Here is a 13,494-nt window from a genome sequence, read left to right as displayed (position 1 = left end):
ATGTCCAAAAATCATGATTTTTGAAAATGTATAAGGGTAGACACCTTAGTTACTGAATTATAAACTTGTCCCCAAAATTTGACATCAGTTTGAAGTCTAGAATAAGAGTTATGCTCATTAGCGTAATTAGAAGCTTTCTTAGTAAATAATTAGCGTAATTAACGCATAGCCTATTTAAACTTAGATTTTATACCAAAACCTTATACCCACTGTTATGTAATAATATTTTGGGAATTTTAAAGATTTTTATTTATTTTTAGGCTGAGCATAACTAGAGGTTTTAAGTATAATTCGGCTTATGCCGGTTTTGCCCTTTTCGGCCATAAAATGAGTTTTACAAAACCTTTTGACCCCAAACTTTTCCTACTGATTTATTATGCTAAATATAATATTTTGAGCCTTCTGGAATTATAAAAATATCAGCTTTTCTTTTAAAACCCGGAAATGGCTTCAAATCGCCTTTTTAGGCATTTTTACGACATAGTATATGTCAAAACTAGTTTTTATATAAAAGGTCTAATACCTACTGATATATTTAGTAGAATTTCATATTATAACAGTAAACTAGAGATGAAAACTCAGATTGCCCGTTTTTATCTTTTTAGCTTATGTAAAATTTCCAAAATACCCTTATGAGGCGTAATTGGTGTTTAAAATCATTTGGGACATAATTGGACATACCTTACTGATATTACAACATATTTGGTACATATCATCTCAGGAAACTTGCATATGACTTATATGGTTACTCGTTACGCACTTTCGCGTTCGGATCGGCTTATGTGACTAGTTCACGCATATTAGCCGAAACGGGTCAAATCATATCATCTTAGTCTCTAAATTCAGAATGTGTTTGGTTTACCCATATTATACAAGTATCCAAGCTTGTAGGGTCCAAATCACATTCCTTCCCGGTTTTCGCATTCCTCGCGATTAAACCATATTTATTCTTCAAAACTAACCGGTCTAAGCTTAGGCTATGTTACCCGTTAGGATTCTAATAGGTTATTATAAACCTTCGTTCCAGAATAGGAGCCCAGTAAAAGACACTTGCATTGTTGCTTTTGTGGTTTATACTTGCTCAGGTAAATACTTTTAACTTATTTTCCCTTATACGGGCTTGGGGGTACGGTATATAAAATACCGCTTGGTCGGGCAATTGACCCCAACTCATTAGTAGTTGGGTATTATCAATGTGACCCGTTTGAAAACTTGGTTTTGTTTGTTTTTACGCCTTTGGGAGCTTATTGACCATGTCCCGGATATCCTTGGCATCATTTTTGGCCACGACCTTGACACCCGGGTGTAGGCGTACACCCGGTACTATGTCCATTATTAAGGTATAAACGTTGGCTTCCCGCCGCGGACTTATACTAAGTGGTGTGTCAATTAACCTTAAACCCGACACGACTCGGGCGACTGAACGCACAACAAACATGTAAATCTTTTACAAGTTTAACTTTGATTAATTATTCCCAAGTTATAAAATGTTTTGTGCCTTGAGCATTTAAATCAATTTTTAAAACCTTTTCAAAATGAGTCAGTTAATTTGTATTTACCAGTGTAAACTGACGTATTTTTCCCCAAAAAGATTAAGTGCAGGTGCTATACGTAATAGGCTGGTCTCTCCTTAGCATCATAGAGTCTCGCAAGCTTTGGGATGCATTTATCTGTTGAACAATTTTTTTATTCCAATCCGCCTGTGGATCTATTTCGACTACTTGTGATACTTTAATATTACATTTGATGGTTGAAATAAATCTATTTCTTTTGCTTCCGCTGTGCATTATAATTTGTGTTGTTTGACTATGATGATATCAACTACGTCACGATACTCCCCCACCGGGCCCACCGGTGACACGTGGAAATTCGGGGTGTGACACAAGACATATTAATGAACATACTTAATTATGATACTTCTAGAATAAGAATCTCTACATCGGTAGGAGATGATAATAGTCATTCTTATAACAAGTGACTGAAAAACCTTTAATATACTTTAAGGTTGAGCTTTATCCATACTAAAATGTCCCAATATCTCCTGGATATAGTTGGATCGTTGGATAAAAGTATAATTACACATATACTCGAACTGAAGGTCTAGTAATAATTAGATTGTGGCAAGATCATTCAAAAAATTTTCCCTCTAAAAGCTCGACAGTTTCTCCCGATGATGCCTAGACATTAATACATCATCACTGTAAATTGCGATTATAATGAACTTTTAAGAGAGAAATTTTGATATAAATGTGCCAGTTTTATCAAATTTATATCCATCTTTATTAGAATATCTTTCGAGTTTTACTAGGTCAAATTGCATTCTTGAGGTTTTGATAACAATGCTTCAGGCATTATCAACCATAAGAGACTTTTTCAATCTTGACCATTATCCATGTGGATATACTCCTTTTAAGAGTTTTGGTACATGAAATCAAGAACATGCAATTCATTTCCAAACCATATTGTACCATGCTAGTAGGTTGAGATATCAAAATCACCAGGCACACTATGTATATATATTAGTGCACAAGATTTATATCCTTAAGATGTTTTAGTTAACTTTTTAAGCACTCAACTGCTATGGGAAACCCATGAGGAGTTCCAATTATATTCAATTCGACGTATTATTTTGCTATTACGCTAGTTTCACAACAATATTGTATTAGTGAATAATCTTTATTTTTAAGATTTCAATACAAAATAATGCTTTTAAAAACCGTTAAACATCGAGAACCTCGCCGTAAAACCATGAAAATAAGCTGGTCGGGTCGATGCAACCAACCCGACCAATTTGGTTTAATATATTAAATGTGAGATAGATTACCTCACATATTATATTATACTAAACTACAATTTTGGTTAAACGACATTTTACTTTTATTTAATTATTTTTTATATTAAAAAAACAAAGTGACGTATATATTAGAATGGCCAACATATATATCATTATAATAAATAATCCTTATTATTATTTTTAAAATTTTTGCTAATGAGTTTGTGGTGAAGTGGTAAGGGAGAGACTTGGGTTTTCAAAAGACCCAAGTTCAATCAGTTTTCTGCTGCACCTGGTGATGATGGGACCGAACGGGTTTTACCTCACTGCACTATCGTACTTTCGAGCTAGTGTTCACAGGCTTCTGATCAAGTTGTCACACTACGAAAAAAATTGCTTCAATCGACGCAACCAACCCGATCAGTTCGGCTTGTCGTCTTTCAAAACAATAGTTAGCGATTCAACCTAAAATCTCCTCCGTAAAAGCCTGCCTTACAACATATGAGACCATTAGAAAAATTATCCATATGTACAAAAAAAAAATTCTATTTTCATATATAAATAAAAGGTACCAATCTGTACCCGTTTAAAAAAAAATAGATCCTGATGCCTTAACCATAGTCGTCAATAGTGTCGAACAATGTAGTGTCACTACTTTATTGGCAAAACGAATACTGTTTAATTAATTTCTTTTATTAAATAAAAAAATTGTTGTACACCACACCTTATATATACACACCACACTCCCCTTCAACTAAGATGTTCCTCTCCCCATACAACCTCATAATCCTCTGTGTTAACATGTTTAAACAGAGTAAAAAGACAAACAATAAGATCAAAACTGGATCATTCCGGTCGATTTTTATGCACGCCGACGGTACCGACATGTTTCTGATGACTCTCGGGTGTTTCGGTGCTGTTGGCGACGGAATTGCGATGCCGACTATGTTACTTTTCACTAGCACCATCATGAATAATATTGGAGACTCTTCTTCTTTCACAGTTGATGTCTTCACTGATAAAATGAATAAGGTCAATTATATAATAACAGTGGCGGAGCCAGTAACTTTTTTTTTTTTTATGGTGTCATTTTTTTCGCTACTCGTGTTAAATCTAACTTGGTTTTAACCTTGTATGTACAGAACGCTGTAAATCTTTGTTACATGGCTATTGGGATTTGGGTTGCATGTTTTCTTGGTAGATTAATTTCTGGTCAAACATTTTTTTTATTTTTTATCTTGTATATTATTCAGTAATTATAGATATATATTAATATATTGCAGAGGGGTATTGCTGGGCAAGAACAGCAGAGAGACAAGCATCAAGATTGAGGTCAGCTTATTTGAAAGCAGTATTAAGGCAAGAAGTTGCGTATTTTGATTTGAATGTTACAAGCACAGCTGAGATCATTACTAGTGTTTCTAGTGATAGTCTTGTTATTCAAGAATGCATCAGCGAAAAGGTAAAATTGTTCTTAATCTGTTGATTTTTTAGTTATAGTCAGTGTTGCAGAAGTTGCTAGGCGCTCCCTCGTCAGCAGAGTCAGAGTGGGGGGTTGGGAGTACTCAGGGGTACTCGGACGACATGTTAAATATAAAGAAATTAATTATTGGATATTTTAAACGTGTCAAAATATGTGTAATTCATGTCAAAACTATCATTATTCATGTCAAGATTAGCATAACTCATGTCAAAATTAGCATAATCCCGAGTAGTCGCCGCGTAGGCCGAGTAGTTGACCGAGTAATCCGAGTAGTCGTTGAGTATTCCAAGGTTCCCACCAAGTATTTGACCGACTATTTCCTATGGCTTGCACTTTATAACGCATTTAGTCCTTCACTTTTGCCAAAAGTACACAATTGGTCCTTATGGTTTGCATTTGTAACGCATTTAGTCCCCAACTTTTAGTGACCAAATGCACTACAAAGTACAAACCATAGAAACCATCCATGTACTTTTGACAAAAGTTGAGGACTAAATGCGTTAGAAAGGACAAACCACAGGGACCTCAGTGTATGTTTGAAAAGCTAGGGACTAAATCCATAACTTTGGTTAACCACACGGACCATCCATTTACCTTACTCAATATATTTAGGACAACAACTACTAAAGTATACGTTCTTTTTCCACCTGTATTTTAGGACAACAACTCACACACTCTAATTCTACAACTAAAATGTACCTTCTTTTTCCATCACAGAAATTAAACTATCGTCAAAAGACAAAGCCTTATCCAACACCTTGCTAGCGTTAATTCCAAACACTTGGGTATTGATTTTTTAACATGATATATGAAATTAAAAACTGCAGGTACCAGTGTTCTTAATGAACATTTCAGTTTTCAGCAGTGCATACATAGTAGCATTCATATTACTATGGAGGCTAGCAATTGTTGGAGTTCCATTTATAATAGTTCTAGTCATACCCGGTCTGATATACGGGCGTGTTCTGTTAAACTTATCAAGAAAAACAAGAGAAGAGTACAACAAGGCCGGTACAGTGGCCGAACAGGCGATCTCATCCGTGCGAACGGTCTACTCGTTCGTCGGTGAGAACAAGAGTTTGTTAGAGTACTCTGCTGCTTTAGAAGGCACTGTAAAGCTCGGTTTACAGCAGGGGTTGGCTAAAGGTGTTGCCATTGGTAGCAACGGTGTCGCTTTTGCGGTTTGGTCGTTCTTGTGTTGGTATGGTAGTAGGTTGGTGATGTACCATGGAGCTAGTGGTGGAACTGTGTTTGCTGTTGGTGCTGCCATTGCCACTGGTGGACTGTATGTATTTTTTTTTTTTTTTTTTGGTCTGGTATTTTATCGAATTACTTGTCTGCGTTACGGGTGTTTATCGGTTCGGTTTTTTGGTTATGTGGTTTGGGTGGGTTATTTGGTAAACTATCCGGACCGAATAACTGAATTCGAATTCGGTTTAGTTTTTGGTTTCCACTAAATAAACCGAATAACTTTTTTTTTATTTTGTTTTTATATTTCTAATCTTTTGCAATATTTGTTACGGAATTGGGTTGGGCTAGGTAAGATTGAGCTATTTGTTATTCGGTTAATTTGGGTTATTCGGGTTGGCTTGTAGTATTCGAATTCAGATTTTGTGAGACCGGATTACTAATTCAATTCGGTTTCAATTTGTTCGTTTTTCAATTTAATTTGTTTGAAACCGAACCGAAAACCTAATTTGTAATTCAGTTCGGTTTTAAATGGTTCTATATATAATAAGTTTAAACCGAACTCGAATTCGGTCAAGTTTTCGATTTCGACGGAATAAACTGAATAACTTAATTTTATTTTCCTTTATTTTCTAATTTTTTTCATTATTTGTTATTAAATTGGGTTGGGCTAAACAAGATATTTGGTATTCGATTTATTCGGGTTGGTTTGAACCGAACTAAATCTTGTGAAACCAAAAACCGAAAACCAAATTACTAATTCGATATCAGCTTAAAACCGAACTGAAAACCAGATTTGTAATTCAGTTCGGTTCGATTTTCGGTTTAATCGGTTTCAAACAGAATAATAAACACCAACCACCCAATTTGGTTATGTTTTTACTTTTATAAAAGCAATAGTTTATGTTACAAAAAAATTACATAAAAAGGGAACAAGATAGCAACCTTTTTGTTTCCAAGCTAATGAATTTGACTTTTATCATGTGAAATGAAATGCCTGATAATGATAAATTTGACTTTTGTTTCAATGGATTGCTTATCAACATTACACTTGCATATGTTGTCCTTTTTCAATCATGGTTTTTTTTTTTTTTTTTTTGTTACTTTTTAAGAATATCTAAACATTCTGATAATGACAGATCACTAGGTTCCGGATTATCGAACGTGAAGTACTTCTCGGATGCAATGGCTGCAAGCGAACGCATACGCGAAATCATCATACGAGTCCCCGAAATCGATTCAGACAACATGGAAGGTGAGATACTGGAACAAATATCCGGGGAAGTGGAATTTAAGAACGTTAAATTCACGTATCCGTCACGACCAGAATCTTTGATATTCAAAGAGTTTAACTTAAAGGTTCCCGCGGGGAAAACAGTGGCGTTGGTGGGTGGGAGTGGGTCGGGTAAATCTACGGTGATCGCGTTGTTGCAAAGGTTTTATGATCCTCAAAGAGGAGAGATTTGTGTGGATGGTGTGAGGATTGATAAGCTACAACTAAAGTGGTTGAGATCACAAATGGGGTTGGTGAGTCAAGAGCCTGCTTTGTTTGCAACAACTATTAAGGAGAATATACTTTTTGGTAAGGAGGATGCTACTATGGATGAAGTTGTTGAGGCTGCTAAAGCTTCAAATGCTCATAACTTTATTTCTCAGTTGCCTCAAGCCTATGACACTCAGGTTGTTTTTCATTAAATATCAGATTTTAGAGTTTTACATTAAGCAGAATTTTAAGTTAAGTTCATTAAATTTTTTGATTTCTAGGTGTTTAGGAGATTGATATTTTTTTTTTTTTTTTTTTGCCGACGTTCTGCTATAAATTTTTATCGAAACCGAGTTATATTCAAAGTAAAGTATTTTTTTAGTCTCGTAAATTTAAAGAAAATCTTACTATGAATATAAACTTGGTTTTCGATAAAAAGTTATATCGGAACGTTGGCAAATAAAAAAAAATTAACTGTCTATTTAGATTTTTTTATTAACGAGCAAAAGTTATTAGAACAGAAGAAAAATCAAATTAAATGTTAAAAGAATTGTTAAATAGAAAAAGGGAAAATGAAATGAATTGGATTCCGCTAGTTGAATAAGCAAATTTGGACCGGTAGCGGACTACCTACAAACCAAACATGTTTCGAAAAACGACTTTAAGGCTCCCACTATTCTCACACCTCTAAAATCTTATTTTCACACTCCCACATGTATACGGCCCGTATAGAGTTATACGGGCCGTATAACTGATTGTTGCACAAAAAAATGTCAGAGAATGTTTTTTTTGTCCATGTATACGGGTCGTATAACATTATACGACCCTTATAGGATGTTATATGACCCATATAATGTTATACGACCCAAACCTTATATAATGCTATACGACCCGTATAATGTTATACGACCTAATATTTTCTCTATGCATACGAGCCGTATAACATTATACGAGCCGTATAACATTATATGGCCCAATATTTATCATGTCAAATTATTCTATACGGGCTGTATAACGTTATACGGCCCGTATACATGGTGTGAAATTAAGATTTTGGGGCTGGGGATTATTAGGACCCTTTCCTAAACCATCTTGAAACCAAAAAGTGTTCTCAAACTAATAATATGCCGCGAACTATATGTAACTATATGTTTGAATGTGATACACAAGACGGTTATACAACCATCTCTGTTTCTCTACTATGTTGTTCTCACTATTAGAAACATATTATTGGTTCTGAAGTGTGTAACTTACGATCAACCTCTCCTACATAACAGGTTGGCGAACGAGGAGTTCAATTGTCGGGTGGGCAAAAACAAAGAATTGCAATTGCTCGTGCAATAATCAAGTCACCACGTATCCTTCTTTTGGACGAGGCTACAAGTGCACTCGACACAGAATCAGAACGAGTGGTTCAAGAAGCACTTGATCAGGCTGCAGTTGGTCGAACCACCATCGTCATAGCTCACCGCCTCTCAACTATTAGAAACGCAGACGTCATAGTGGTGGTGCAGGATGGTCAAGTTGTCGAGTCTGGTTCCCATCATAACCTCATCCAACTTGAAAACGGCCTCTACACATCACTCGTTCGCCTCCAAGAAACCAAACGAAACGATGCACCACCCACTCCTTACCCTCTTGGACCATCGTCGGTCACTGCAGCCTTTGATGTCCATAACACGAGCAGCCGTAGGCAGCCAATGTTTAGCCGGTCGAGCTCTGCAAGCTCAGTCAACAACATTGGAGGTGAGAACATGAACATGAACATGAACATCACCTCTCGGGTCAACCAAGAATTTCCGGTTCCTTCCTTTAAGAGGCTTTTAGCAATGAATATTCCCGAATGGAAGCAAGCATTGTTAGGGAGCGCAGGCGCAATTCTATTCGGTGCGATTCAACCCCTTTATGCATTTGCTTTGGGGTCAATGATATCCGTTTATTTCTTACCCGACCACGAGGAAATCAAGCGCAGAACGATGATTTATGCATTGTATTTCTTGGGTTTAGCGGTTTTCTCGATGGTAGTCAATATCATTCAGCATTACAATTTCGCTGCCATGGGTGAGTACTTAACCAAGAGGGTTCGCGAACGTATGTTGTCAAAGATGCTCACCTTTGAAATTGGGTGGTTCGATCGCGAAGAAAATTCAAGTGGAGCCATATGTTCCAGGCTTGCTAAAGATGCCAATGTGGTATGAATTTGATGTTGAGTTTGTTTTACTACAAGTATTTTATGGTCTAGGGCGAGCCAGCTCGGCTCGGCTCGATTATTTTTTCGAGCTGAAAAGTCAAGCTCGAGCTCATAAAACTTCGTGCCAGCTCGAGCCCAATCGAGCTGACTCGTTAATTTTTTATTAATTTTTTTTTTTTACAAATGATGGTAACATAAAAAATCAAAATAGAAAAAAATAACACACATTTCTAATATATTGACACACACACATACATACGAGCCATCGAGTCGAGCCACAGAGCCGAGTTATCGAGCCGAGCACCCCTAACTCGAGCTCGGCTCGAAAATAAAACAAGCTTTTTCGAGCGAGCCGCGAGCTTTTTGAGCACCCCGATTATGGTCCAAGTTCTATGATTTTTGTAAATGATATTAGTTGTGATGCCAACAATGATTTTGCAGGTACGGTCATTGGTGGGTGATCGATCCGCGCTTCTAATTCAAACATTTTCGGCAGTGACAATCGCGTGCACGATGGGGTTGGTAATTGCATGGAGATTAGCATTGGTTATGATCGCGGTTCAACCGCTTATAATCGTGTGCTTTTATTGCAAACTAGTTTTGTTAAAGAACATGTCACAAAAAGCCATGAAATTACAAGAGGGAAGCAGCAAGCTCGCAGCTGAAGCAGTCGCGAATCTACGTACAATCACGGCCTTTTCATCTCAAACGCGGATCCTCAAAATGCTCCACGAGGCCCAAAAAGCACCAATGCATGAAAGCATCAAGCAAGCTTGGTATGCAGGATTCGGGCTCGGGTTTTCTCAAAGCCTCATGGCTTGTACTTGGGCTCTAGACTTTTGGTATGGTGGGAAATTGATTAGTGACGGTCATCTCGGATCGGAAGCTTTGTTTCAAACGTTTATGATCTTGGTAAGCACCGGGAGGGTCATTGCGGATGCCGGGACCATGACAAATGATCTAGCTAAAGGGTCCGATGCAGTGCAGTCGGTTTTCGCGGTGTTGGACCGTTACACTTTGATAGAGCCCGAGGATCCGGATGGTGAGAAGCCCGAGATCATTACGGGTCACGTAGAAATACACAATGTGGACTTCGCGTACCCTGCTCGGCCTGACGTCATGATCTTTAAAGGGTTCTCTATAGATATCGAAGCTGGGAAATCAACCGCGCTGGTTGGACAAAGCGGATCCGGAAAATCGACCATCATCGGGTTAATCGAGCGTTTTTACGATCCAATAAAAGGCGTTGTCAAAATCGACGGTAGAGATATAAGGTCGTATCATTTAAGAACTCTAAGAAAATATATCGCACTCGTGAGCCAAGAGCCAACACTTTTCGCGGTTACTATACGTGAAAACATCGTATACGGAGCTTCTAAGGAGGTTAGTGAATCCGAGATAATCGAGGCTGCAAAAGCAGCCAATGCTCATGATTTTATAACAGTTATGAAAGATGGGTATGACACATGGTGCGGTGATCGAGGTGTACAACTTTCCGGGGGACAAAAACAACGCATCGCTATAGCCCGTGCCATATTGAAAAACCCCACTGTTTTGTTACTAGACGAAGCGACTAGTGCACTAGATAGTCAATCAGAAAAGGTTGTACAAGAGGCACTCGACCGAATGATGGTTGGGCGGACTAGTCTAGTGGTTGCGCACCGGCTAAGCACCATACAAAGTTGTGACACAATTGCGGTTTTGGAAAAGGGGAGGGTGGTTGAGAACGGGAACCATGGTTCGTTACTAGCGAGAGGGCCGACTGGAGCTTACTACTCCTTGGTTAGTCTCCAGAAGCCGACTTCTACTAACCATACGATCGGTTAACGTTTAAATGGTGGTTCGCTTCAGGTTTCAAGATCGCAAGTGTTGATATTGAACGATTTTGATTCGGGTTTGGAAGCGTTTAGTGACATTGGAGGGTGGTATGTATATACTAGAAGGTTTCTTAGACATCATCTCTTAACACAGAAATGATTCTAAATAGTAGATATATATATTTGTATCATCAAGTAAATAAATGGATTTGATCCAATAATTTGAATTGACCCTAATGATCAATTGTGGGGTATACTTCTTTTGATAATTTGATGATGAGGGAGGAATAACGAAATACTAGTTTCGTATGTGTTTATTTCACTTTTATATATGGTGTAGCAATCTCGTTTGCGAGCCTAATTAGTAATTAGATAAAGGTCGGCTCAATCTTTGGTAAAAATATATTATCAGATAAAGGTCGGCTCAATCTTTCGTAAAAATATATTATCATTTTGCGACAATCCTAACACCTTGAAATATTTTAGTTTTAGTGAATAGAAAATCCTTTAAAGCATCTATTAATTATTTCCTTTCTAGTCAAAAGTGAAAAACAACTAAGGTGTTCTTGGTTTTTTAAGAGGTAAAATGTGCAGTCTGTGTATCACATCTGCAGACATCTATAGAAGAAAATATAAACCAAATCTCTGCAGTCTGTAAGAAGAAGGTTGTTTGTTTTTTAACGTATTTAGACTTTAAAAATAAACTGGGGATGGAGTACGGATGATGATGGTGCGTGGTAGTGGTGGTGGACAGCGGTGGTGGGTGGTGGTGGTGGACGTAGGGGCGAAGTATAGAAGGGGCGGGAGGGGGCGCTCGACCCCCCGAACTTTTCGCTCAGTAGGGTTATATATATAGTTTTCGTATAGAAATTTTTATGGTATATACGTTTTCGACCCCCCGGTTCTATAGAAATTTTTGGATATATACATTTTCGACCCCCCCCCCCCCCCGGTCATTCGGGTCAAACTTCGCCACTGGGTGGACGTTGGTGGTGGGTGGTGGACTGTGGTGGTGGTGATGGATGGTGGTGGGTGGTGGTAGTGTTTAACCCTTTGTAGACGTTAGAAGATCTTAGAAGTGGTTGGGCCAAGTCTGCACCAAAAAGAGCTCGCGCAGACGTTTGTTAATGAATTGTCTTTGGAAAAACAAACAGTCTGCAAATGACAATGTCTGGGCGTGACCTGCGCCATGGGCGCGGCTTTCTTGGGGCGGGAGGGGGTGCCCGCCCCCCCCCCCCCCCCCGAACTTTTCGACGCGTAGTGTTATGAACAGTACCTTCGTATATAAATTTTTAGGTATATACGTTTTCGCCCCCTGGAATTGGGAAAAATCGACCCCCCAAGCTTCGCCAATGGTCTGCGCGACACAGACAGAAGAGCCTGCGCAGATCTTTTTTAGAAAAACAAACACCACCTAAGTTAACCCTAAATCACATATTATAAAATTATAAAACTATAAATAAGCAACATGTTTATGCTTAAGGTTATTGTATTTTTGGCTTCGGGAGTTTTAAAAAATTGAAATTTTGATTTCTAACTCTAAAGTTTACATATTTGGCAGTTTAAGTCTAAAGTTTCTATCTTTTGTTATTTAACCCTTTGATTAATTTGAATTTTTTGTAACACCCCTAAATTATTAAACTCTATATATGTTTTTGTACATGTATAAGTTATAATATTAATAATAAAATAGTGAGAATAAAAACTATGAATAATTAACCTAGTTAAAATCTTGTCATAAAAGATGGAAAATCAAAGCATTCTAACCCTTTTATAAAACTTAGAAATTAGAGGGGCCAATGGTGCCAAATTGGAAAAATGTTTTGATAACACAGGATAAACTTCAAACCACACACTTTGTGTGTGTTCCTGTTCGATTAAAACACCCAGGGGCGAACTCTAGCTCTCAAAACCCTAATCCATCCAATTTCACTCAAAATCAAAGAAACAAAACCAAACTGAAAGTGATTCAAGGCTGAATTTGTGATCATCATACTTAGTAGATCACAAGGTATGTTAAATTCTTAGATTTGGTGATGTTTTGAACTTACATGATTTCTTATAACTGAAATTAGTAAAGAATTGAGTGATGTTATGGGTGAATTATGATGAATACAAGTCTAGGATTAAGTCTTAGACAATAGTTTGATTCATTCATGTTATAATCTATTGAATTCAATGTTATCATAGGTGTGGTTATATGGGTTTTGTGAAGAATACTTGAATTCTTGTGATACTTGATGTTAATTGAATGTTATGATGCCAATTTGAGTGTTGTTTCATTCATACTAGACATAGGATATTGAACATGATGAATTCATATGGGGAAACTTGTTAATTATGAATATAATCATGTTAGTGTTATGATCTCGCCTTTAAGGTGTTCGATAAAATATCTAAGTGAATCAGAATGTTTGAAAAATATGGAGTAATCACTTAATTGATTTAACTAGAAGTATTATATGGCGAATATTGAACCATGAGTTCTAAGCGATATATTCAAATTAAATTCTATAGGTAATTTGGGTGGATCGTCGAGTGTGCAAGGCGGGACGGATA

The 13,494-nt window shown here is 37.3% G+C and overlaps 1 protein-coding gene across 1 annotated transcript; it reads left to right on the top strand.

Moving 5' to 3' along the window:
• The first annotated feature begins 3,516 nt into the window (after nt 1-3,516).
• Nucleotides 3,517-11,204, top strand: LOC110868685 (ABC transporter B family member 15). Its single transcript, XM_022117921.2, has 7 exons — nt 3,517-3,805; nt 3,916-3,970; nt 4,057-4,235; nt 5,084-5,541; nt 6,584-7,124; nt 8,205-9,119; nt 9,560-11,204. Exons 1-7 carry the CDS (start codon nt 3,533-3,535, stop codon nt 10,943-10,945), a joined length of 3,807 nt encoding a protein of 1,268 aa, XP_021973613.2. The 5' UTR covers nt 3,517-3,532; the 3' UTR covers nt 10,946-11,204.
• Nucleotides 11,205-13,494: the final 2,290 nt, after the last annotated feature.

Source organism: Helianthus annuus, chromosome 7, assembly GCF_002127325.2.
Source record: "Helianthus annuus cultivar XRQ/B chromosome 7, HanXRQr2.0-SUNRISE, whole genome shotgun sequence".
Classification (NCBI taxonomy): domain Eukaryota; kingdom Viridiplantae; phylum Streptophyta; class Magnoliopsida; order Asterales; family Asteraceae; genus Helianthus; species Helianthus annuus.
This window is presented reverse-complemented; position numbering and strand designations above follow the sequence as displayed.